This window comes from Acomys minous (assembly GCF_964271855.1).
Source record: "Acomys minous genome assembly, chromosome: 3".
NCBI classification, from domain to species: Eukaryota; Metazoa; Chordata; class Mammalia; order Rodentia; family Muridae; genus Acomys; species Acomys minous.
This window is the reverse complement of record NC_140485.1, coordinates 83,586,807-83,613,007: the sequence shown is the minus strand read 5'-3', so window position 1 is coordinate 83,613,007 and position 26,201 is coordinate 83,586,807. Positions and strand designations below refer to the sequence as shown.

The window sequence follows — 26,201 nt, the reverse complement described above, 5'->3', positions numbered from 1 at the left end:
CAGTGATGCATCGTCATCCTCTCCTCTCCTTGAGGTGGGTCTTACCGCTGTCTTACCACCTGACTTAGTTTCCCTCTGTGAGATACAAATCTTACCTACCTCCTCCTCCTCCTCCTCCTCCAAAGAATGAGCCCATAACTAGAGTCTAGCACAGGTAAGGAAACTGAGGCACAGCAAGGAAGCCACTTGAACACAGCTCACGTTTGGTACTCTGGCTCCTGAGTGAACACCACATTATGCGTAGATGCAAGAGCTCAGTGCCTGGCACGCAGTAGGTGCCCAACCGACGCAGTAACTTGTGATCTCACACGAGTACGCGCACGTGCAGAAGGAAGGAGGCCACCTCCAACCTGTGTGTTTATTTACAAGGCACAAGCTGAGAGCAGGTTGGGGGCTGCCTGACAGCCTCCATACTTCTTGTTGGGCAAGTTTATCCTGTCATTTGGGGTTGTGAATGCCCCTGGGATGGGCCACAGAGTCCTCCAGGCTGGGAAGACTCGGTCCTCGGGTGACCTTGGGGGTAGCCTCATGTTTCCCAGGCCTCTCCCCTCCTCACCACCCACTGTTACTCCAGGCCCAGGCTGGCTTTTTCTCACAGAGTTCCTGCGTGTTGGTGGTCACAAAAAGCAGTGGGTGGGGGCCGGGAGGCCATCTCTGTTGGGAGTGTGAAGCAAGGCGTGGAGATCCTTTCGCACAAAGCCTGCTCTGTCTCCCCTGGCAGCTGGCCTGCATCCTTTGCCCCGCCCACCCCCACCCCCAGCCCCCTCAACCCACCTGCTGGACCCCCAGCTCGCCCACTCCAGGCAAGGGCGCCCCAGGTGGGGCAAAGCAGAGGCTACAGGGCAGCTGTTCAAAGGGGGAAGCTAGGGAGAGAATAGGGAACGGCCTGGACATCCTTGGAGTCTGGGTGGAGCTGATGGGCCACAGCCCCGTCCGAGGAGGCGGTAGCAACATGGATTCCAGGCCGCACTCCGTGTTCACATAGGGGAAGCGGTATCACCTAAGGGCCTGGGGAGTCCTAAGCCTCTGGGCCTGCTGCAGCTTTGTCCTGGCCAGCCTGGTCTAGAGATCTGGCCGGCTCTCTCTCTCTCTGGCCTTCTGAGCTGTGTGGCTTCAGCCTTGACCACTGTGCAGCTGCATCCAGGCTTACTGCTCCTGGGGATCAGACCCCCAGAGCCATCAGTGCCCCCGAGCTACTGATCTTCTTGAAGCGATTGGCTGCGCTGACGGCAATGAAGTTTTTCTGGGGGATAAGAAAGGAATCTTGGGTCAGCACTCTGGCAGAGGAGAACCTTGGGTTGGTTCCTTAAGAGTCCCCACTTCTGAGCCGGGCGTGGTGGCGCACGCCTTTAATCCCAGCACTCGGGAGGCAGAGGCAGGTGGATCGCTGTGAGTTTGAGGCCAGCCTGGTCTACAAAGTGAGTCCAGGACAGCCAAGTCTAACACAGAGAGACCCTGTCTCGAAAAAACCAAAAAAAAAAAAAAGAGTCCCCACTTCTGGCCAGAGAGAGGGCTTAGCAATAAAGGCACCCTGCAGCCAAGCCCAAGTTCAGTCCCTGAGAGCCACAGGGTAGGAGGGCAGACTTGACACCTCAAGTTAGAGGCCATGGCATGAGTGTGTCCCCTGTTCCCTTTCTGTACATATACACAATAAATACATGAATGTAAAATAAAAAAAATTTAGGAGACTTTTAAAAGATCTCCCCGTTGGGCTGGAGAGATGGCTCAGCAGTTAAGAGCACTGACTGCTCTTCCAGAGGTCCTGAGTTTAACTCCCAGCACCCACATGGTGGCTCATAACCATCTATAATGTGATCTGATGCCCTCTTCTGACCTGCAGGTGTGCATGCAGGCAGAGCACCGTATATCCTGTCTCAAAAAACAAGGCTACAAGACCCAGATTCCTACCTCCCATCTCTGCCGCAGCAGCAGAGTATTTAGGAGTTCAATCGACGTGTAGAAAATAAAGGAGGAGAGTCATCATGGGGTCAGAGATGCTCTCTCTAGCCTGAGACCTAGATTAATGACCCTTCCCTGGCAGGCGGGTTGAGCGAACAGCTCCCGTTCAGAATGGGAGCTAGCCCAGGAGAAAAGCCCATGTTCTCGGCCAGGCCCTGTTCAACAGAGACTGCCAAAGCTTAGCTGGTAGGGCTGAACCTGGCAATGGGCTCTCCCCCCTCTCAGCCCTCCTCCTCCTCCTCCTCCTCCTCCTCCTCCTCCTCCTCCTCCTCCTTCAGCTCGGGTACCTTCCAGCGTCTCTTCATGAGGTATTTCTTAAGCAGGATCTGGGACTTGAGACGGCGGTTGCAGCGTTTGGCTTTCTCTGCCAGGTTGTTGAGCCAGGGGTGGGCGAGGCACTGCTCAGCACTCATTCGGGCGCTGTGGAGAGGGCAGTGTGGTGAGGGCAAGCCCATGCCAGGCCCGCTTGGCCCAGGCATGCACTTGAACATACAGTGGCCCCAGCCTGGACAAGCCTCACCTCTGGTCCTTGGTGATGAGATTGGAAACAAAGTCTTTGGCCTCATCCGACACAGCTTCAAAGGTCTCGTCATCAAAGTACCAGTTGGCAGACAGGACGTTGTTTAGAGTCTCCGCGTCATTATCTCCCAGGAAGGGAGAGAGGCCACTCAGTCTAGAGGGAAGGAGAGGAGAGGAAGAGGGTGAGACGGCAGCTGCTGCAGATGGGGCCGAGCCTAGGAGGCAGCATGTGCTGGAAAGACCCCGGGTTTTCAGAGTGGGACAGACCTGGGTTTGAATCTGGCTGGGTGACTTTGGGCAAGTCACTTCCCCTCTCTGAGCCTCACTCTTCTCATCTGTAAAATGGGCATAGTCACCCCAGCTTCCCAGGGTTGCAGTGAAAATCAGGAATGGTGAGTGTGAAACACATAGTGAGCACACGCAGAAAGATGTCCACTTGTCCCTCTGTCCCCACTCTGGGGCATAGGGAATCTGCTGTCCAGAATCTGCCCCACGGTGGGATTCTGTGCTTTTAGGGGACCATTTTTTTCATATATAAAATGGGTACAAAGCCCCCCTCTCTGGTTCTCCCTACAATTCCCCCAAAATAGATCCAGGCTGAAGGATCAGAGATAAGACCACCTCAGCAGAACCCCAAGGCCAGTCTTGTCCTCTCCTACCCACCCCTGCCACCTGCTGACTGAAGCCAGCACCTTCCCCCGGGGCTCACAGCATGTAGGTGATCACCCCCAGGCTCCACATGTCAGTCTTGTCAGAGATCTGGTCATAATTCACCACCTCGGGTGACAGGAACTCCGGGGTCCCAAAATTCACCTTCAGCTTCTCGTTGGGGTTATACCTGGAAGTGAGACGGAGAGTCAGGTCCCCAGCTGCCACCAGAGACATCCAGCCCCCTTCCCCACCCCGCCTCTAGGCCCCGCCCTGCCTCTAGGCCCCGCCCTGCCTCTAGGCCCCGCCCCACCTCTAGGCCCCGCCCCACCTCTAGGCCCCGCCCCGCCTCTAGGCCCCACCCTCCCACACACCCAACCGGTACCTCCGTGCCAGGCCAAAGTCAATAATCTTCACCAAGTGGCCCGTGGTGTTCACACACAGGATGTTCTCTGGCTGGAGAAAACGGGTGGCCCAAGTTGGCCTCTGATCCAACTCACCTTCCTTTGCCCCACCAGCTCCACCCTTTCTGGGGCCCCCACATGTGGGAATAGAGCCAGAGATGGTAACTCAGGGACCCATCAGGCCTGCATGGCCTCAGCCTAAGGAGGCAGAGGCCCTGTGAGGGAACCGTCTCCAAGCACAAGGCTGCCCAGAAACTACTGGATCCCCCATCCACGGCCCCGTTCCACTGGACAAATGTCTGCTTCCCCGTCTCCACCCTCTGCCTGCCCTGGATACTCTCTTGTGCCTTTTATAACCTTTTAAAATGACTTTCACTTATTTGGACATTGCAGAACAGGCAGGGAACATATCCATCCCAGACCCACCTTAGGAGTGAGCTCTCTTCCTGTGGCAACTGAGTGTTAAGTGAGTGAGCGAAAGTAGCCACCCTGTGCTAATGGAGCTTTTTAACATTCATCTCAATACTCATTAGCGTCTGCCACGGGGACAGGAGACACCTGGTGATGTGTGTTTCTCCCTTCCCATTCCACGCCCTAGGCAGGTGTCTAAGCTCCCAGCAGCCACTGGTACGGATGGGAGTGAGTGAGCTGTGTGAAATCTGTTTGCTGTCCCTAGCCAGCTGTGTGCAGGGGACTCTGTGAGCTCTGGATGTGAAAATCCTCCTGTAGTGCCTTCCTCCTGTGCACTGTGACACTGTGCACTGTGGCATGAGGCTTCTCAGTGGGCATCACAGCGGCATCCCAGAACACTGGCTGCTATGAAGTGGGCCCTCAGCACTAGGTTCCCGCCCTGAGTAAGGGATACGCACTGGCAGCACCTGTCTCAAGCCAACATGGAGGTTGGTGCTGTGCAACATCAGCAGACTGTAAGCTTCACAGAAGCTGAGATTAAGGCATGCTCCACCCACACCCACTCACACCCATTCCTCACTCCCACCTACACCCCCCACCCCACCCCACCCCCACTTCCCCCATCCCTAACACTCAGCAAGCACTCGGGGTCCACTCCGAGTACGATGGAAGGAGGGATGGAAAGGAGAAATGGGAGGAGCCAGAGATATGAGCCTTGACAACAGTGATGGCAGGTGGCCAGTGCTGTCCCAGGAGGCCTCCGCCTCCGCCCACTACCTTGAGGTCCAGGTGCAGAACCCTCATCTTGTGCATGAAGAGGATCCCGTCGCAGATCTGCCTGACGAACACCATGGTATCCACCTCCGTCAGATGGTAGTCCTCATCCACGATCCGCTCAAAGAGCTCGCCGCCCTCGATGCTGTGTGCATAGACCCCTCTGCAGACCAGCTCGGAGCTGCTGGCCCTGCCGCCAGCCCCCTGCCCCCCCCCGCACCCCACCCCACCCCCCACTCCCCACCCCCGCTCCTCAGCAGCCACTCACTACTCCATGAACAGGATGATCTCGTGTGAGGTCTCGATGGCCGAGTACAGCTGGATGAGGTTGCGGTGGTTCAGCTGGTTCATGACTTCAATCTCCAGCATCACCATTTCCTGGGGAGCAGGGACATCAAGAGGACCCACTGGGCACCAGCAACGCCCTCGCCAAGCTCCTCCCACCTGGTCTCCTCATAACCTCACGCTGAGCACCTGCATCAGATCCATAACTGTGTTGCAGCCAGGTGGGATCAGTTCCCAAAGCCATGTGTGGTGGTGCGTGCTTGTAATCCCAGAATTCAGGAGGCAGAGGCAGGACAGTCAAGAGCTCAAGACTGGACTAGATTGCACAATAAGACCCTGTTCAAGCTGGGGTGGGGGGGAGGGGGTGGCGTGGCACACTCCTTTAATCCCAGCACTTGGGAGGCAGAGGGAGAGGCAAGTGGGTCTCTGTGAGTTCGAGGCTAGCCTGGTCTACAAAGCGAGTCCAGGACAGCTGAGGCTACACAGAGAAACCCTGTCTCAGGAAGAAGAAAAAAAAGACCCTGTTCAACCCCCACCCCTAAAATGAAATTGATTCTTAAATACACAGCACTCCCTTCATCCCTTAGACTCTAATCTACCCAGCAGCCATCTTTGCCGTTTCCCTTTGGGGAATCTTAGAAAGCCCCAGATTTATCATGTCCTTGATACCACCCTTCTCCATGCTTGACTTGTCTGTAGCTGTCAGAAAAAAAAAAAAAAGACATGAGTCTTCACCCAAGCATAAGGGACAAAGAGCTGGGAGCTATCACATCTGGATGGCCACAGATACCCTATCAATTTGGGCGTTTGGCACAGTTTCACCCTAACCTAGATTAGGAACCCAGCCATCCCTCATCCCCTCTCTCCACTCTAAACAGCTGTCACTTGTTACTTTCAGAATGTGCATGCAGGCCAGCGGTCTCACTGGGGGGACGGCGGGGTTGGGGCTGCTATAAGCTATGGCAGGAATATTCACACCATGAAATTGGCACGTGCTGTTCATCAGGCCTCTCCTCTCCTCGTACCTGCACCCCAGGGCAGCTGTTACTCACACCTGCACCCCAGGGCAGCTGTTAAACACACCTGCACCCCAGGGCAGCTGTTACTCACACCTGCACCCCAGGGCAGCTGTTACTCACACCTGCACCCCAGGGCAGCTGTTACTCACACCTGCACCCCAGGGCAGCTGTTACTCGCACCTGCACCCCAGAGCAGCTGTTACTCACACCTGCACCCCAGGGCAGCTGTTACTCACGCCTGCACTCCAGGGCAGCTGTTAATCACACCTGCACCCCAGGGCAGCTGTTACTCACACCTGCACCCCAGGGCAGCTGTTAAACACACCTGCACCCCAGGGCAGCTGTTACTCACGCCTGCACTCCAGGGCAGCTGTTACTCGCACCTGCACCCCAGAGCAGCTGTTACTCACACCTGCACCCCAGGGCACCTGTTACTCACGCCTGCACCCCAGGGCAGCTGTTACTCGCGCCTGCACCCCAGGGCAGCTGTTAAACACTAGGCACCAGTGCAAGGCTGTCCAGCTGCACCTCTTTCCCCTTTGTCCCCTTCACTCCTTCATCCGGCTCTCACTTTGCCTACCACTTCCCCCAGAGAGGAAGCCTCTGACCAGACTCCCCGTCACTGCCCTGGTTCTCCTTTTTCTTCCTGGCACCTCTCAACACCTGGTGCCATGCTCTTCATTTTGTTCCAGCTTTTAGTCATCTATCTGTCCCTATACTCTGATTTGCTGGTCCCATGAGGTTGGGGACTTTTACAGTCCTGTGACATTTCTGTGGCACCTGGGACAGTGGAAGGCAAAGAAAAAAAATATGCTCGGTGATCAATTAACCAGCAGCTGGCTCCAATTAACTCACACGGCGAATGCTTGTGTGAATTATAACAGGACACTGAGCATTCGTGCTGAACCAGATCCTGTGACGGAGGCCAGTGGAGAGCAGTCAGAAGAGCCGAGCTGAGGCTGTGGGTATAGCTCAGCTGGTAGAGTGCTTGCCTGGCATTCAGGAGGTCCTGGGTTCAATTCCCAGAAGCACATAAACTGGGTATAATGGCAAACACCTGCAACCCCAACACTCAGGAAGCAGAGGATAAGGAATTGGGGTCATCCTCTGCTCCAAAGTGAGTCCAAGGTCACTCTGGGATACCTGAGTCCCTAGCTCAATCAATCAATCGTCAGTAAGTAAAAGAGCCACACACAGGAGCAGGATGGAGCCAAACAAAAAAACTCGTCCCTCCTAGCTGTGCTTGGAGCAAAGGGGATAGGAATTCTGTGGCACTGTGGCACTGTCCCCTAGGTCTTGGTGGGCCCCAGCCTTTCACGTGTATGGCTACCTTTGCCCACAATGTTGGTAACCTCAGCCCCGTTGGTAATCTTTGGCCCTTGGGCGCCTCCTCCTTTCTTTTTCCTCCTTTCTTCCATCTCTGTGATACCAGAATGAACCCAGAATGCCAGGGAATTGCTCCACTTGAGGATCCCTTCCACAGTTCCCTTTCTGAAAGTCTCTCCCTAACCCACCTGAAACACTCCCATCTGCAAAACCTTCATCCTGTAGACGCTGCTCTAGGAAGCATCACTGAGCCAGGGCTGAGGCAGGCCCCTCCCTTGATGCTCCTCTCACCCTCCCTCAGCTTCCCTCCTGAGACACAGCTGTTGGCACCTGCTGCTGGGCCGCTTGCCCTCAATCCATGTGAACCTGCCAGAGCAGCTCACTCCTGGAGCCAGGACTGCTCAGAGCTATAAGCCCAGACCACACTGGCAGTGGGAAGCAAAGCCCTCCACTGGCCTTCGTTTCCTTGGCACAGGCTTCCTGGGGACAGGGTCCACCTCACTGCCCTTGGGGATCCCCAGTGCCCATCATAGGACCTAGCCAGCACCCGTACTCCCCAGCGCTGCTGAGCTGCGCCTGAAAACGAGATGTGTGGTTCATGGCTAGGGACACCAGGCTCCCGTTACAGACTGTTCGTCCATCCTTCTCTCTGTGTGGCGTCTTTAATGCCACAAGCTTTTCACGTCAGGGTCCCAGCCTAGCCTAGCTGAGAACATCTCCCCGATACCTTGTCCTTGGGAGTCTGTTTCTTGATGACCTTGGCTGCCAGCTTGAGGCCTGTGGCTTTCTCCGTGCAGGTGCACACAGCTCCAAACTTACCACTGTAATGAGAAGAGGTTGGGAGTGAGGGTCCAGCCAAGCAAGACCCAGGGATCAGCAAAGGTTTCTGTTCCCTTCTCCCCTTGACACAGGCCTGATGTTGACTCTGGCTGCTCCTCTGAGAGATGGAAGCACCCACCCCACCAGCCCTGACTCCCTCCTGAAGTGGAGGAGGGTTCTACTAAGACGCTGGCTGGAGAGCATGGGACAAGAAGGAACAGATTGCATTTCTTCCGGGAATGGCTCATCCAGAGAGTGACCACAGTCACTGCACTTTGCTTGCGACACGATGGATAACATGTGTGACCACACAGAAGCAAGTACATGCATGTGGGCTGTGTTCTACTGGGTGTGTCTGGGTCTCGGGGTGGGGGTGGGGGTGGGGGTCTGGATGTTTCCCCCATGCATGCTTCCAAGGCTGGGTCGCTGTCTCACCCGCCCAGAGCTTCCTTTGAGTTCATGCTGAATTCACTGTTGACATTTCCGGTCCTCAGCTCCACAATCCTGTGTGGGAAGGGAGCTGGGGGTGGCGGACAATCATCTGAGGAGACAGAGTTGAGCTGTTAGAGTCAGGGCTGGGGACTTCTGGGAAATGTCTTTGACACCACCCCCTCCTGCAAGATCGAGGTGTTCCGCCCCCCACCCCCACCCCCTCCAGGAAAGTTGAGTTTACCATGTGATGTCTGGGGACACCTGGTCAGAACAAGGAATATAAGACCCAGTTTCCAAGTCTAGTTTTGCTGTGTATATCTGTCTCCATCATGGGGGACTCATGTTCTCTGCAGAACGAGGAGACAACTAAGCTAACTGGACTTAGGTGCACGCTATAGAGGAGGGAGTGTGCTGTTTCCTTTAAAAACAACCAAACACCTGAACAAGCCCACACAGCAGCTGTGAAGTGGAATCCCAGACAGTGAGTGGGACTGCTGTGTCTGGATGATGGTGTGGGCGGAGACTCTTGCCCGCCACCTAATTACACCACCGTGGGGCGCCCAGGGACGCGGCTTTCGGTGGTGAGATACCGCCACCTAGTGGGCATCGTGTGTACAGCGGGCCCCGAAGGTCAGTTAGACTGACTCATCGGAATGGAAACCTTTAAAAATAGTCAGAGGCGGCAGGGAAACCACTCTGGTGATAAATCAGACGGCCCTTGGAGGGAGTTCAGGTCCTGTCATGCCAAGGATGTGATCTCTGGGCGGGGCGGAGGTCTCTGTCGCCGCGGGGGCAGGAGGCAGGGCCCCTGGCCACCACCCAGCCGCCAGGTCCTCCTACCCTGTCTGGGTGGCATTCTGCCGCGAGCCAGGCAGACTGGCTGGTCTCCCAGGGCACCTCAGCCTGGAGGAGGGGGTGTCAGGACACTCTGGGCTCTCCTGACCCTATGTCACCCCATCCACCCCCAAGCCCAACTACACCCCTGCTTGGGACCCCTTCACTCTGACACAGCTCAGACTGACTTCCCTGCCACCCAGGGCTCTCTCTGGGTGCTGCCCAGCTTCCCTGGCCACTGGTCCCACACACAAACACCTGTGTGGCTCATGAAACCTCTATGGCTCCATGACACCCTGCCCTCCACTTTTTCTTTTCGAAGCACCTGACATTGGAACCCTTCCTCAGACAGAGCCCCAAATCCATTTCTCAGCAACTTTGTGTTACTCCTCTGTATGATTTTCCTTTTTTTTTTTTTTTAAATCCCACATTAACCAAAGTAGAAGAAAATAAAAAATGGGTTTTTGAGTCAGACGGTCTTCATCATCTTTGGGCATTTTGTTTCCTTTTCCTGTCTCTATCAAAAAGAAACACTACCTGCCCCCCCACCCCCACCCCTCCAGGGCACCTGGAGAAGGCCTGGGCCAGGACAGTTCAGCTCCCTACATAAGGATACTTGAAACCACTCCATCCCTCCCCTCCCCCACCGCCCAGGACACTCCCGCCCCTACCTACCCAGAATTTGGAAGCAGTCTTCTTCTCTGGCAGTGAGACAGAGGGCCTGCCCCACCTCTGCTCTCTCTGAGGAAACAGCCTGGGACTCGATCCTCTGGGAGGTGTCCCCTTGCACCTTAGCCTGCCCAGCCTGGCCTGGGCCTTTCTCTGCTTCTTCCTTCTGGCCCTCTGCCAGGGCGTTCGTCCCTCCTTCTGCCTTGGCTGGCCCAGGATCTCGGGGGTCGGGGGTCACAGACACCCCTGAAAAGGTGAGTTCTGTTGTCTCACTTAGGGGCTTCACAGCCGGCGTCTTCTCGGAGCTAGACATAAGACGTGAGACACCTCAGGCAGGTTAGAGGCTTTCCAACCTCACTTTGCCGTCTAGAGCTAAGACAAGCTTGTCCCCCGCCCTAAATGCACCCACCACCACCTCATCCACACCAAGGGCCAACCAAGACAACCTGACTGCCATTGTGTGGCTAATCATACAGGCCGACAGGAGAGCTATAAGGCTCCTGATTCATAAAGACTGTTGCCGTGTAACTGCCACTAATGTGTTACTATCAGGGTGGTGTGAGAAGTGTTGCTGTTGTGTCCAATTGTGCATAACCAATTGCACCGGCTTATGAATGAACGGTTAGTCACCTTTTCATATTAAATTAAGCTGGAGGCTACACTCTCCGGCTTGCCACTTGCCACTTGAAACAAGTGCCCAGAAGCCTAGAGGGGCAAAAAAAAAGCGTGTAGCCCAACCGGTCTTCCGAGACATCTCCTGTCTGACACTCCATTCTCTGAATGAAGATAATATTCTTCCTTCAGGAACAGGGTGGTAGATGGGTGCCTGAGGCAGAACTACCCTCCCCAGCACTAGATGTGATAATATTTAGTAGTCCTCAAGCCCGGGAGGTTAAGCCTGAGAAAAGGTGCCACTGGAGCCCTTGCTCCCCAAGCAGGGACAATCACCATGAGATGATGGCAGGACAGCTAGGGCTGTGAAGAAAGGCAGGTGACCCCCTTCTTCCTGCTTCGCGGCATTCTGCTGCCTTCTTGCTCGCCTTGGGTTCTCCGGGTCCCTGGTTGCCGGAGGGTGCTTGCTTGGCATCCAGCTTCTGACCGCTGGCCGCAGCTGTGGCAGTGGGCTGGGGCAGGGCTGCGGGGGGCCCCACACTGCCTTCAGCAGGCCCCCCGCCCCCATCCCCCTCTCCTGAAGGGCCCTGGCTGCTGGCTGAAGCCGGGGCCGGGTCACCCTTCTTTTCTGGGGCAGGGGCTTCGCCGTCTTTCTTCAGGGAGGGTGGATCTGGATCTTTCTTTGGGTCCGGGGCGCCAGGGTCTTTCTTTGCATTAGGGGGGCTCGGGTCTTTCTTTGTGACTGGGGGGCTGGGGTCTTCCTCTGAAGCTGGAGGTCCATCACCTGCAGCACCTTTAGTTGTCTGTTCTGCAAAGCAGGGGGGACATCCATCAGCATCTGCCTCTGGGTTCCCTACCCAGGAACAGCCTGTCGGTGCCTGTCCTATCACGTCTCTGGAGCCGCTTTTGGTAGTAAACTTGTCAGGAACTTAGGGGCTCTGGAAGGGCTTTGCTGGCCGCCCGCCACTCCTTGTGTACTAGTGCTAATCCCAACAGCCACTGATGGAGACTCCCCGGCCCCCTCCCCCCCCCCCCCAAGCAAGGGCTTCATGCAGGCATCCACCTTCTGGCCTCCGCTGTGGCAGTGGCCAGGGGCAAGGCTGCGGGAGGCCCCGTTCTGCGTCCTGCGTCCTGCAGCCTAACCCCACCCACAAATTATCCCCACTCCTGAATCCCTCATGCACCATGCAGAGAAACCCTGCGCACAGAACTTCCCTGTGAGGAACCTGCCCAACCCTGCCTTCAAAAACATCCCCTCTGCTGCTGCTCCTCCCTCCCATCTCCTGCCCCAGCTTGGCACCTGTTGACAAGCTCTGGCTTCCCAGCTCAACTGCTTTGTTTTCTGCAGCCATGAGGTAGGTAGGCGTGTGCTCCTGCGTGTCTAACCCAAGTCTTTCTAGCTGCAGAAAGAGGAGTGAAGGGTATCACGTTGTCAGATGCCCCTCCTCTTTTCCAGCTGTGGAGAGAGAAGTCCAGCGGCCAGCCAACTGAAAGGAGAGGTGTACCTGGATAGAGAGGGGCAACCTGGTGACCCGGCTGCCTTCCGCCGGCTTCTCAGGAGCAATCCTGGGGTGGTTGTAAGGGATTGGGCCCGGTGGGTAGAGGCGGAGGCAGGGGCGTGGGCAGTGGAGGCGGAGACTGAGAGGAGGCTCTTTGACACCAGGGGCCATGCAGTGCGGGTTGCCACCACCTGTCGCTCTTGGCCCCCGTTCAGAGGACACAGCATTCTTCCCACGGCCTGACATGGGGGTAGAATGGCGTTGGAACCATTAAGAAGAAAAAAGGGAGGGGGCATCTGGGCCCTGGGGAGCAGGCTGTGGCCAGGGCGAGGGAAGAGGCTACAAGAAGAGGGGCCCTTGGGCAGGGCTGAAGGGCAAGACTGTGATCAGGCCCAGGCATTGCCCTGGCCACCTCTATGCCACACCTCTCAGAGTTCCGTGGAGCTTGGGGAGAGCTGCCGTGACCCCAGTGCACAGCCTTGTGCTCCCTGGTATCCGGATCTACTCAGACCATCTCTGGGTAAGAAATCGTACCAGGATCACTTGCTTCATTGTCCACAGGTTGCCTCCACCCTCCCTCCACCCCCACCACTGCCCCCGGGGGAAAACATCTTTTTCTTGGATTCTTTTGGACCACGGAGGCTTGGCTTGAATAGGCAAGGGAGGCCAGTGGAAATATATGATGACCCTCATCAAGAAGAGAGGCCTCTTCAGGGATGGGGAACTGAGCTCCACGTGCCCAGGCTGAGATGGGCAGGGAGAATCATGCTGTAGAGTCCTCCCCACTGTGCAGAGCCGGGGAGCCCCCACTTTTCTGGGAGGAGCCCTGAGCACTGGCCAAGGCTGAGTGTTGGAAGTGGTCGTGGCATAACTGGGTTCAGATCCCACCTGAGGCAAACATTTCCAGTGCTTGGCCACCGCTGGCCCTTCCCCTGCAGAGGAGAGAGATGGAGGCTGGCGGCTGGCAGGAACACAGCACCTCTGAAGTGGAGGCAATGTGGGGTTGTGAAATGCATCAGGAAGCTGCTACAGGGTTGGTTATGAAGGGGGAAGCTCAGGAGCACAGTAGCAGAGAGTGTCTGTGACCCGTGCAAACTCTTTTTGGCAGGAGAACAAAGCAATCCATCACTTGGCCGGAAGGGCGGCATCAAGGCTTCTTACCCTTATTTTAATTTTTATTGTTGGTTTTAGACTGGTTCTTGCTATGCGGCCCGGGGTAGCCTAGGCTCTTGATCCTCATGCTTTAGGCCCCAGAGTACTGAGGTGACAGACATGTGTCACTTATGCCTTCAGCCCCTTTCCTGTTTTCCTTGAGCTGCGAGAATGTGGCGATTTCAAAACGCATGGCTTCTTTGAAAGGAGGCAAACATCGAAGGCACTGGACACGAGCTCGTGGAAACTGGCGCTGGCGCTCCCCTCCCCCATCCTCTCTGGGCTGGTCCTGTCCACTGTTTCTCTTCCTCAGAGTTCAGCACACAACATTGCTCTTCCAGGAAGCAAAAAATAAGCAATGTCTGTGCAGCACTTCCCCATGAGGGGCCGGGCTGGGTAAGGAAGAGCATCCTTGCCACCAATCACCTCCTATAGGCGTTTCCTAACTTCTCACTGCATGTTGTTACTGGTGGTAACTGTGGGCCACGCTCACCCCACTTTCTGAGTGATGGTGAGGAGGGCTAATGGTCTGAGTGACTTTGCCTAAAGCCCTCAGCAGTGTTGGTTACCAGAAAGCTTCATAAATTGCGCTCCCTTCTGCCGTGTAGACCCGCGAAGGCACTCAGAAGGTTGAAATGCCTCTTGCACTCACCTGTGACAGAGACATCCTTAGCCCTCTACTTGGCTGCCTTGCCAGCATGGTTTGGCTTACCTTGAAATGCTGGATCTCTCCACTCCCAATGTGGTTTGGTGACCCAGGCTGCTCCCACGGTAAGCTCACAGCCTAGACAGAGCTACGCGGTATTTTGTGTACCCCCAGAACTGTGTGCCTACCATACTAGCCAAGTGAACGACCAGGAAGGCTGGCTGGGGGGTCTGAATTACTTTGCTGTGGTGGCCCTTGGTGACATCCCCTAGTTGATGGCCCCTAGACATCCTCTGTGGTTATCAATATATCACCTGTCAGGTCGCCCAAGTGCTAGCTAAGGGCTAGCTCCCAGGACCCATACAGGACACCCTAGATGTCAAGTGTCTCTTTCACATGTTAAAGATGCAGATTGATGCTGGGGTAGTGTGGGGGGAGGGGCAGGGCGCGATGGCATAAACAGCTTTCCCCAGAGCTCCTCAGCCTGGCAAGCAGCTTCAGAATGGTCATACTCAAATTCAGCGCCACCTCCTGTTACAACAGGCTTTTAGTCTAACCTACTGCTCTTGTGCGGGTTCCCGCATTAAAACAGCTAAGAGCAGTTTTCACCATAGCTGGCTGGTTGTTTGAGGAGCGTGGGGGCCTGGGTAGGGGGGACAGGGGGTGGGGGGTGGGGCAGAGGTTGATGTCAGGGAGTCTTCTTCAGTTGCTCTACCTGATCTGTATGAGTTTTTTGTTTGTTTGTTTTTGTCAACCAGATGCAATCTAGGTTCATCTTAGAAGAGGGAACCTCTGTTGAGAAAATGCCTCCATAAGATTAGCCTATAGGCAAGTCTATAAGGCATTTTCTTGAGTAGTGATTGGTGTGGACGCCCACTATGGGTGGTGCCATACCTAGGCAATTAGTCCTGGCTTGTATGAAAAAGCAAGCTGAGCAAGTCAGGAGGAGCAGAGCACGCCTCCTCCATGGCTTTGGTTCCTGCCTCCAGGTTCCTGCTTGAGTTTCTCCCCTGCTTTCCCTTCATGGTAGACCGTAAACTGTAAACTGAAATAAACCCTTTCCTCCCCAAGTTGTTTTTGGTCATGATGTTTAATCACAGCAGTAGACAGTGAGCTAGACAGAGTCTGTCTCTGAGCCTAGGACACACCGATTCAGCTAGGCTGATGAGCTAGGAAACCCCCAAGGCCTGCCTCCATTTTTGCCTTTCTAGTGCTGGGATGACAAATGAGTGTCGTGCCCAGTTTTTACATGAGCACCCAGGATGGAACTCTGATCCTTATGCTTGTGGGACCAGCACTGTAGAGTGCCGTGCGGCTGACCCTCTCCCGGGCAATGCTTTCTGATGAGTGGGCCTCCCCAGCCCCGGGAACATCCTGCCTTTCATCTTGAAGCAGGCTTATGGGGTAACGGTGAGGAGCACCAGCTGTGAGGATGACATGTGCCTCAATGGTCTCCTCCTTTGCCGGAGGACACCTGCTCCCAGCAGGAAGCTCACTAGGGTGCCCAGAGTGGCTGAGCCAGTGTATGTAGGGCCGTTGGTACAGAGCAAAAGGACCTGGCACTTGGCAATGTGGTGACCACTGCAGACAGAGCTTAGCTAGTTAGCTCCACTGAATGCGCCTTCTGCTGGGATGGGAGGCTGACGTGGATCTGTGCAGCATGACCCAGTCTTGTCAGCTGCTCACAGAGAGACCTCAAGCTTCTCGGTCCTCTTGGAGGCATGGGGGAGGGGCACAGGGAAACCTCCTCAACCCTGCAAGAGACTGCCAGAACCCCTGCCCACCTAACTCATAAAGGGGTTTTCCCCTGCCCCATGCCAGCTGCGCAGACACCCTTTGCCTCTGTGGGGCCAAGGCAGAAAGTGGGACAGTGCCAGGCCCAATTAAACCTGCCAGGGGAATTAAGGTCAGCAGGATGCAATTATGCCTGTTGGATTTAACAAGGCCAGAGGGAAGACTTCTCTAGCCAGAGTTCACGGCTCCTTAGGCCACTTGCCCTGGGCAGCTTTGCCTTCCAGGAGCACGGGCTAGGGTCCTGCCCACCTCTGGGCAATCTCATCGGGAATGCAGGGGTTAACGCCACCCAGCACTGCTCCTTGGCTCCCAAAAGGAAACTGGTCCAGCCAAGAGGCTTTACAAGGCTTTACAAGGACCTGCTGGAGGAGACTTTCCCCCACCTCCCCACCTGACCCTTCCCCCGCTCCCTCGCTCCCTCTGCTGTGATGGAAAATCCAGGCGGTTGAGCAATGGCCTTTCCCTCTCGCTGCTTCCACTCCAAGCCTTCTTTGAAAGTCACTGGGGCTGTCACCAGCACATTGTTTTCCTTGCTCTCTCCCACTTTGAGCCTTGTCAGTCCTTCCCAGGCCTACAGGAAAGCTCTGGCCCTGCCACAGACTTCCATCCTTGCTGCTGAGGGTAGCTGGTAAGAAGACAACAGAGGACACACTTCAACTGCCTCTACTTGTTTGGATCTCCCTGTTCTTTATATGTTATAGCTATAGTTGGATAAATATGTGAAAACGAGTCAGCACAGACACCCGCAGCGCATGCTCAGAGTCTTGAGGACTGGTGGTCAGGGCAGTTCTCAGCAGAAAGTGCAGCCCCCACTGCCACTGCTCCCAGCTCTCCGTACCTGAGCGCCAGTCATTTCCCGTGAGGGCTGCTCGGGATGGGGTGCCAGCAATTTGTCATTTTGAGCAGCACTTGCATCTTTGTATGTAAACCCAAGTTGGAAGAGTGCCAAGCCAGAGACCCGCTCACTGGAAAGCATTGCCAGAGACCCCACAAGAGGGCCAGCTGTGAGGCAGTTTGTCTCCTGGTAAGTCACATTGGTACAGCCAGGGCGAGGGTCTCAGGACCTACATCCTCGTTGTGTGAGGCCATGCCTTTTAGCCCAGATGCATACAGAAGCACCTTGGGGTTTTCATAACCTGTGATGGCCCCGCCCCTCTTGAACTCAGGCGAGCTAGATCGGAGCCTGAGGAAGGGGCATCTCTCTGGAAGAAGCTGAGATGCACTGGGGGCTTTCCTGGGGGACAGAAATCACTTCTCCCGTGCCTTGAAAGTGATGCCGGTGTTTCTTTTGCCCTGTGGGGGCTGCCCGCCCATCCCCATGTCTGAGGCCTCCCGCAAGTCCAAGTGTTAGGGACCGCATCTCCAACACTTCCTGTGTCTCAGGCAGGACGTGGTTGTGGCAACAGACAATGATATTCGTGGCGTGTTGGCTCCCTGCCAGAGCCAGGAGTTGCTGCCGCTCTTCTCACCATATGAAGCCGATGCCAAAATCACTCCCTTTTCTAGGAGGAAACAGAGGCAGAGGAGAAACTGACCCAAGGCTTCAGAGGCAGAGGCAGAATTTTAACTCAAACAGGCTTCATTTCTACTGTGTGCCAGAAGCAATGGCCACTGAAAGTAAACGCCTTTGTGAACAAAGTGAGAACCAGGGATGGTGGTGCAAGCCTCCCGGCACTCAGGAGATGGAGGAGGCAGCGGTGGGCTACGAGATGAGGCCTTATCTAAATAAATAAATAAGAATATTGAGACACTGTCATCAATTTGGTGGCCCCAGGAGTTCTATTAATACGAAAGAGTAAGCACTCCTTTGGCATGGCTTTGGGACAAGGGAAACCAGCCCAGTCCCTTCCCTGCTCCTTCCCCCACCTCAACCCAACTTCTGCAGCATAAACAGCAAAGCTAAAAATAGCTACCTAATGACGTCAGAGGAACAAGGTCATCTGAAAATTGCCCACAGCCACTGGACACCTCCCTATAGGATCAAGTGGCAGGAGGGTACCCCAGTCCGGTGCAGCTGTTCCAAGAACAGGAAATGTCCCTGGAGCAGGCTTAAGCACACAGTGCATGGGACGGCAAAGGCAGCTGAATGAGGCACAGATGGGCCACAGAGGAGAAACGGGCTGTGCAGAGCGCACACCCAGGAGGCAGTAACTTGACTTTGTCTGTTCTGGGAGTTATTCTCAACACATGATCCCAGGAAATGGCTCAAGAAGTGGGGAATGTGTGTTCTGTCCTGTTGTGTGGATAGGCAGCTCCTGGCCTGGTTTGCCTCTGCGCTATTTTTAAAGCTCCAGGTCTCTTGGCTAACTAAGCTGGGTGACCATGAGAATGAGGGGGTGCCTGGCCATCTGCAAGTGGCTGCCGGGTGGAGGCGGGGGCCCTGCCTGGGAAGATGAAGGGCGTCTAAGCCAGCAGCAAGGCAGGGCCTGAGGAGCCTCCCAGATGTAGCCCACCTGAGACCTGGGCCACTCTGGCAATCAGTCAGGCCCGCTAAAGCTTGTTGCTTTGATGACGGGCAGCTGCCACATCCTGAACAGGAGCCTGCACATCCAGCAGGGCACAGCCCACACCGATGGGATGCCTGCTCTGCTGGCAACAGGTTTACAAAGGAGAGGACCTGCCTCATGGCCTCTGAGAGGCTTAGCTGGAGTTCCCCCTCACCCCCCAACATGCACACAAGGCTGAGGTCAGTGGGAGCCCCATCTCACAAGCAGCAGAGAGCTAGGATCCACCCTCTGGGAGCCCCTGAAGATACCCACACCCACGCACATGCTCTTCTCAAGATACTTTAGGGTTACACACTTTGTCAGTTCCAGTGACATTAAAAGAAAAACATTACCAAGAAGAGACTTGATACCCTATGAGCATATACAGGGGGAGGAAGTCCCCCTCAGTCACAGTCATAGGGGAGGGGAGTAAGGGGAAAATGGGAGGGAGGGAGGAATGGGAGGATACAAGAGAGGGGATAACCATGGAGATGTAATATGAATAAATAAAATAAAATTTAAAAAATTAAAATAAAAAAAAAAGAAAGAAAAACACCCCACTGGTCTGTCACGTGACTTGTTGGGAGGACCTGTGGAAAGGCATCTGTGCCCCATCATCCTTTCAGTCACAGTCTTACTGAAGAGACAAACACCCACTCAAGGAACTCAGCAACAGGAACCGCTGGACAGGGAAACTCCCTAGGGCACAGGGGAGGCAGGAAAGCGTGCTCAACTTGAGGGTTTCTGATTAGCTTGAGCACTTCGGGTCACATGAGAGAGTAGCTGGCAGCTCTCCGGGAACCTGAGTCAGGATCAGCAGGTCTTTTCCCTGGCACAGTAGTCCCCACAGTTAGGTATGCAACCCCCTCCAATGGAGGCCTTATGAAAACACAGGAGCCTGGGCCCATACCAAGGGTGTCTGATTCACTGGGCTCACAATGAGGATGGTGAGTTTGCACTTCTAGCTCTGGGTGATGGGCATTCTGTGGCTTCATGGAGAAAGTCCTCAGGCCAAGAAGATACTGAGCCTCCCCCTCCCTTTTCCGGGAAGCCTGTGGCAGCAGACAACAGTGTCAGTTCCTGGAAGGAACCACAGCCACTCACCTCACCGTCCAGCCATGCTAACTGCTTCCTGCATTGGTCTCCCATCACCTCCCTACAAACTTTAAAAAAGAGGGAAAGGCCAATGTGCAAATACAAGGAAGCCGAGAGCAGTCCCAACGAAGCTCAGTCCCAACCAAGACAGTGGGACAGCTTGCCACCCACTCAGCTCATGCCTGTCCCCAGCTCCTCTCACTTGTGTGAATTCTCATGAGCCTTCTCCTGGTTTCCTTAGTTGGCTGCTAACTAGAGGCCACTGAGCCTGCCCGGCAGGCTGTTCACCAAAGGGTTAGCATCAGGGGCTTCTGGCCTCTGCTGGTGGCACATGTCGATTGACTCAGGTATGGTCACAGCCACAGAAGCTAACAGCCGCCATCCGTGCCCACAGTGCTTGGGGTCACTTCAGAGCTGAGAAACGTCCCTCCTTGAAGGGGGACAGAAAGGCCCAGTTGGGACACATCATTCCAACATTTTCCTCCTCATTGTCATCTTTTCTTTTTGAGACAGAGTCTTTAGCCAAGCTTGCTTCAAGCTTGCTACAGCCCAAAGATGACCTTGAACTTCTGCTTCTCCTGGTCCCCGCGTCCCCAGTGCTGGGATTACAGGCATTTGTCACCATGCCTGGTTTAATACAGAGGCTGGGAATTGAACCTAGGGCTTTGTGCATGCTAGGCAAGCACCCTACCAACTGAACTACACCCTGAACTTCTACTGCTCCAACTAAGATGACATTGAAGTCTGGAAAACTCAAATGTAACTATTCCGTGTTCTTCCTGGACTTTGTACAAGGATACTAAGCAACTGGGCCCCTCGGCCACCTATGCCATAAAAAGCAAAGTGCAGTGGGAAGAAATAAAAAGGAGAAAGATGAGGTGTCAGTTTTACTGTGATATCCTAAATCACCACCAACAGAAGGACCACTTCAAAAAAAAAAAAAAAAAAAAAGAAAATCACATTTTGGATGGGGCAGGGATAGCTTTATGGAGTCTGTTAATAATTGAACATTCCGTGCAGTCTTTAACCAGTTCCAAGGTCAAGAGAAACATCAGAAAATATGTGTGTGTGTCAGAGGACAACATTATTCAGGGATTAGTCCCCTGGAGCGATCTGGGCTAGATTTCCGCTTCCAGAACAACCCTTGGAAAGTCCTCCACAAGATCGCACCCTGGCCTCCAACACGTGGGAAAGCAGGGCTGGGGCTGGAGGGGTTCCTGAGATCAGCAGCGGGCAAGAGAAGGACACAAGCATGAACGTGGCCAGTGGCGGCTAAGGAGATCACCATGGGAAACTGGGAAGTTGGTTAAGATGAAAGGAGCCTCAGGCATTGTCCTGGCTCAGCTTTACTTGACAGAGGTAGAGACTCTGAAAGGAGGAATGATGCATTCAAGGTTGTCACTTGTCAAGAACAGAAGGGACATTATAATCTCCCTCCCACACTTTCACATCACAGCCCCCGGGTAAGGAAGACTAAGAACTTTCTCCTTTCAAATCTGACCTGAAGGCTTCGGGCCAACAGGACCAGTGTGAACATCAACTTGAAAATAGGAGTCACAAGGGTTTAAAACACAGCTAAAATTATTTCCAGGAAGGCTCATCTAAGTGCCAATACATTTTTTTGTTTTGTTTTTGCTGGGCATGAATGTCAGTTATACTGACACATTAGCTCAAAGCAGCTTTCTACACACACACACACACACACACACACACACACACACACACACACACAATATATATAATATATATATATATATATATATATATATATATATATATATAAATAACTTGCAAATAAGTACGCATGCCAGAATAACATTACTGCCTGTGCTTTGTCAGTTATGTGTACAGGTACATGTGGGTGCATGTACATGTGTGTGAAGGCCAGGTGCCAATGTCAGGTGTCCTCAGTCACTCTCCGCCTTATTGAGCTCCAGGATCTGCCTGTCTCCCTCGGTATCTGGCTTTTTCCACAAGTGCTGGGGCAGATTCAGGTCTCAGGATTGGAGAACGAGCTCATTACCATTTTCCCTTATCCCTATCTGCAGCTTTTATGGGAAACTGTTTTTGTGTATGCACACAGGTACACATATTTGTGTGTGTCTGGGAGCATGTGTGTGTGTATGTGAAGGCCAGAGGACAATGGTGGGTATTGTTCCTTGGGGCACTCTTTACCTTATTATTTTTTAAAGGATCTCTTTTTTCTATCATTTTAAAAGTACTATTATATTTATTTACTTATTGTGAATGTATGTGTACCGTCGCATATGTCGAGCAAGACCTAAGAATACGTTGGGGAAGTCTGTTCCATCTTTCTACGATGGGGGTCCCTGGAATTGAACTCAGGTCATAAGGCTTGGCAGCAGGCACCTTTACCCACTAAGCCTTCTGCTAAGTCCAGCCCCACCACTTTACTTACTTATTTATTTGAGACACAGTCTTACTGACCTAGAACTCACCAGTTAGGCTAGGCTGGCTGGCCTGCAAGCCCCAGAAATCTGCTTGCCTACACCTCCTCAACACCCCAATTATAAGGGTTCACAACTGCACTTGGCTTATTTCCCATGGCTTCTGGGGATTGAACTCAAGAGCCCATGCTTGCAAGGCAAGTAGCTTACCAAGTATGCTATCGGCAGCCCATTCCCTTTGGAGGGCGTCCCTCCCTCCCCCCGCTGACTCCCTACCCCCCTCATCTTATATTTTACTTACAAGGTAAACTGGCAGGTGGTTAGAAAAGATTAAAGTTGATATAAACATGACATATTAAGGGGAGGCAAATGGGGCAATACTGTCTATAAATAGAGCCCAGAACAACCCTTCCCAAAGCAAACATTTTCACCAGGGAGAAACAAACTCAGAAGGATGGAGTCGTGTGCTGCTGTTAGAATTGGTATTTATAAAGTGTGCGTGTGTAGTATAAAGGAGCCGGGGGAGGGAGGCATGGGGAGACTTTATACTACACAGAAACAGACTCAAGATGCCGTGGGAGTACAGCAGCTCTGTGCAGTGGCTGACAGGAAGTCAGCAGGAGCCTGGGGAATTCTCTCCCCTGACCAAGCATGTTAAACAGTGTGGCCCCACACTGCTCCTCACGTTTACTGTTTAGTAGCCTGGCATGCTGAGAGCCTCTCTGACCTTTGCTCCTGAAAGAAGACCCGAGAATGCTGCTGAAACCCAAACAAGCTGGCCAATGGCCCTTGGCCACAGTTCTTGGCATGTTCACACACCTGCCCACAGTGCTGGGAATGGCAGCTCCTTAGTAAATCCAGGGTCTGCCCATCAGGAAGGGCTTGTATTCCCTGTCCAGTCTTTTCCCCCCCGCTAAGAAGAAAAAGGCAATTGGTGCCTCCAAGCTGGCATCTTTCCTGAGAAGCCTAAATCTCCTCCAGCCTGCCTGACCCTGCAACCACAAGTTCTCAAAGTGAACGGCAGTATCTGTACACTGCTTTCAGGGAGCCTAGGACCACAACCTACAAGTTATGGCTTGACCCGAGCTCAGCTTCTGTCATGCAAGGCAGTAAAGAGCAAATCCCACCAGCCCGTTTGCAATGTCAGCAATGACCACCACCACCCCCAGAGAGAGAGAGAGAGAGAGAGAGAGAGAGAGCGCTCCTAGACAGTGGGTATGTAAGAAGGCAGAGAAAATAAGGGGCCCATGCCTTTACACATCTTTTCTGTAGCAACTGCATTGGCTTTAACTTAGTAACAAATTGTCCTGGAATTCTTGGCCTTGGAGCAAACATGTCAGCTCCTTGGTTACACCTTCGTCACTGCTCAAAGTACTACACACTTTAACCTTCCTGCTCTTTCCATAGGCCTGGGTTTGTCCTGTCTCCAGGAAACTTTATATGTTGCCTAAAATGAGCATCCCAGCAGGCTGTGAGGCCGCAGCCAGCTCGGGCTTCAGAGTGTTGACCAGCTCCTAGGGAGCCACCACACCACCAGACTGAAACTCAGCCCCGGCAGAAACAGGAGCCTAGCCACGTGGCTCACAGCTTTTTTAACTGCTACTGTCAGCATTGAGAAACTTCCCCCAGAGGCTTCTACGAAATTGAAAAGAGTAATGCTGGAGGTGGCCCGGAGGTACGCACCAGTAATCCTAGACCTTGGGAGGTTAAGGCAGGATCATGAGTTCAAGGCCAGCCTGAGCTACACAGTGAGGTCAAAAAGCAGGTTAAATTTCTCTAACAGGAAACGAAGGTGCAAGCAGGCTGTCCAGCTAATAATGAGCAAGTCCCTGAGGCTCAACAAAGCCAAGCCAAGAACAGCCGCTGACCTGCCCCTGGGCTTCCCGACAGCTACCTTGCTAGATTCCCATGAGCCTTCATGCTCCGGAAGCCAGGACAAGCTCAGGGTAGGGCAGGCGTTCCGCCACTCAAAGCCACAGGCAGTGAAAAGAGTAAGGAGCAGAGGATGCGATGTGTATATAAGGCCGGGGAGGAGTACAAGAAACCAGGCACCCCTGAGCAGATGGGTTACCTTGCTACCTTCACAGCTTTGAACCATATGCACAGCATGTAGAGGCTTTCTAAACTAAAAAATTTTTAATTAATGCAGTAAACCTGGAGGTACACACTTTTAATCCCAGCACTTGGGAGGCAGAAGCAGGCATATGTCTGAGTTGAAGGCCAGCCTGGTCTGCAGAGCAAGTTCAAGGACGGCCAGGGCTATAAATAAAGGCCCTGTCTTAAAAAATAAAAACAAAAATTAATGCAGTATAACTTAATTTACACACACACACACACACACACACACGGGACTGAATGCAATGCTTGATCGGTGAATGCTCACACAAAAACACTTCAATCACACAGCTTATTTCTAAAGAACAGGAGGTGAAGAAAGACAGCTACGTGGCTATGCAGCATGTATTAGTATTTTGTGGACAAAGAGCAGTCCTACTGTTGCACTTATTTTAAAACAAGATAACCCGCCTTGAAAAGCAGTAGCTTCAGTTCCAAGTGCTGTGCTCCTCGGTACTGAGCTGTGGGTTGAGTCACAGCCCATCTCACTGTACAATTGTGTGTATTCAGTCTCCTCTCTGAAATGCTATAGCAAGCAACACCGACCCCAAGCTGCCCGCCCCTCAGCTCTATTTCCCAGGGACAGAAAACTCCGTGGAAAAGAACCTGAAAGGAATCAAACAGCAACCAAAATGGTAGCCAACCTACAGAGCAAAGCCAGGCAGTGGGCAGAAGGAAGGCTGACGGTACAAGTATAGGACGGGAAGCCACAGCGCAGGTGTGACTGTCAGGAGATGCACTCCCCAAACTGTGCAATTTCAGCAACCCAGAGTCAAATGGTGGAAATTTTACAAAATTGTCCAGCAAAATGTTAGTTAGCCAGGTTTCCTAGTAAAGTCCAGTAAATTATTTTTTCAAGTTTATATTACAAAATATATGTTTAGATATAAACTAGAGAGATAAAAGGCATGAGGACGGCAACGAACAGGACACTCGGGCTGCGGCTCTGGCTCATTTGCTGCGGTGTTGACTGCTTTGCAGAGGACAGGAGTTGTTCCTGTAAGTCCATCCCCACAGCGATCCGACACCTCCAGCCCACGCAGGCACCTTCACTCACACACACAACTAAAATTACAATGTCTTTTTTTTTTTTAACAAAAGTTAAAATTCAGTGGAAAGGAGCGGGGTGTGGTGGCATACACCTTTAATCCCAGCACTGGGGAGGCAGAGGCAGGTGGATCTCTGTGAGTTCGAGGCCAGCCTGGTCTACAAAGTGAGTCCAGGACAGCCAAGACTACACAGGAAAACCTTGTCTCGAAAAACAAAACAAAACAAAATTCAGTGGAAAGTATGCACATGTATAAAATGCCCAAATGTAGAAAATTTTATTTACTTTTCTTGAAACAGGGTCTCACCTTGGCCTTGAACTCAGAGATGGAGCTGAGTCTGCCTGGGTGCTGGGGTTAAAGGCACGCACCACCAAGCCCAGCTGAAAACGTATGAAGTTTCATCTCTGGGTATGTTCTTTGTTCAGAAAAACTTCCAAGTTACCTTGGAAAGACAAAACTGTCTAGGATACAGCCTGAAGGGATGAGGAAACAAGATGGGCGGGGCCTCTCCACCTCCCTCAGAATGCCCAGGTGGCGGCACTGGTGCTCACTTGCAAAAGTTATTTATATCCCTGTGAGCAGCCAGGTCACCCCAATAAACCAACCAGTCCTTTTAGGATCATGGGGACGTGCCTGATGTGCTACCCCCGGTAGCTGACACAGCAGTTGGAACTGCAGAAGGCAGGCCTGGAGAATGGATCAAGACGTTTGGAGTGAAAATACCAAGCGGCCAGAAACAAACGAAAGATCCAAGTATTGACAACAAAATCCCCAGGACTGGGGTAAAACTGGATCTTCTGCACCCCAAGGATGAGCCCTGTTCTGTTCAGCTTCCTCTCCACATCCAATCTGCTAGCAGCAGAGTGCACTCAGAGGGCTGGAGGATGGCTCTGGCAAGGAAGCTCACGTGTGCGCAGCTCCAGCTCCAAGGGATCTTTGGTCTCTCAGGGCACCCGCACTACACATTCAAACAAAAGCACTCGAAAAGCCAGGCACTGCTTTGGGAGGTTGTACAATTTAGACCAGTGAGGCTCAGCTTGGGTACATAAGCCAACAGGGACAGGCCCTCGAAGGTTATAGACCAGGCTTAACTGCCAGTCCGAATTGTGCTATTTGTCACAGACTGAACTGTGTCACCTCGCCATCGGGAGGATGCACTGCATTCCCAGAAAATAGCGAGCCCAAATAAAATCTTGTGACCTTTTAAAAAAAGGTTATTTCAAGTCAGGTTGGAAAATGTAGGCTG

General features: G+C 53.3%; 1 protein-coding gene and 1 long non-coding RNA gene across 2 annotated transcripts; one reads left to right on the top strand and one right to left on the bottom strand.

Annotated features, from left to right (window-relative positions):
• Positions 1–313: 313 nt before the first annotated feature.
• MYLK2 (myosin light chain kinase 2) lies at positions 314–12,708 on the bottom strand. The gene is made up of 13 exons (XM_084776001.1): positions 12,217–12,708; positions 12,012–12,111; positions 11,048–11,519; positions 10,106–10,404; positions 8,600–8,705; positions 8,073–8,166; positions 4,984–5,093; positions 4,719–4,860; positions 3,512–3,582; positions 3,188–3,316; positions 2,480–2,632; positions 2,247–2,379; positions 314–1,243 (listed from the first exon to the last, which is right to left on the bottom strand). Exons 1-13 carry the CDS (start codon positions 12,454–12,456, stop codon positions 1,163–1,165), a joined length of 2,130 nt encoding a protein of 709 aa, XP_084632127.1. The 5' UTR covers positions 12,457–12,708; the 3' UTR covers positions 314–1,162.
• Positions 12,591–26,192, top strand: LOC311594426. The gene is made up of 2 exons (XR_014778090.1): positions 12,591–12,730; positions 25,254–26,192. It is a non-coding gene; the product is annotated as an uncharacterized lncRNA (long non-coding RNA).
• Positions 26,193–26,201: the final 9 nt, after the last annotated feature.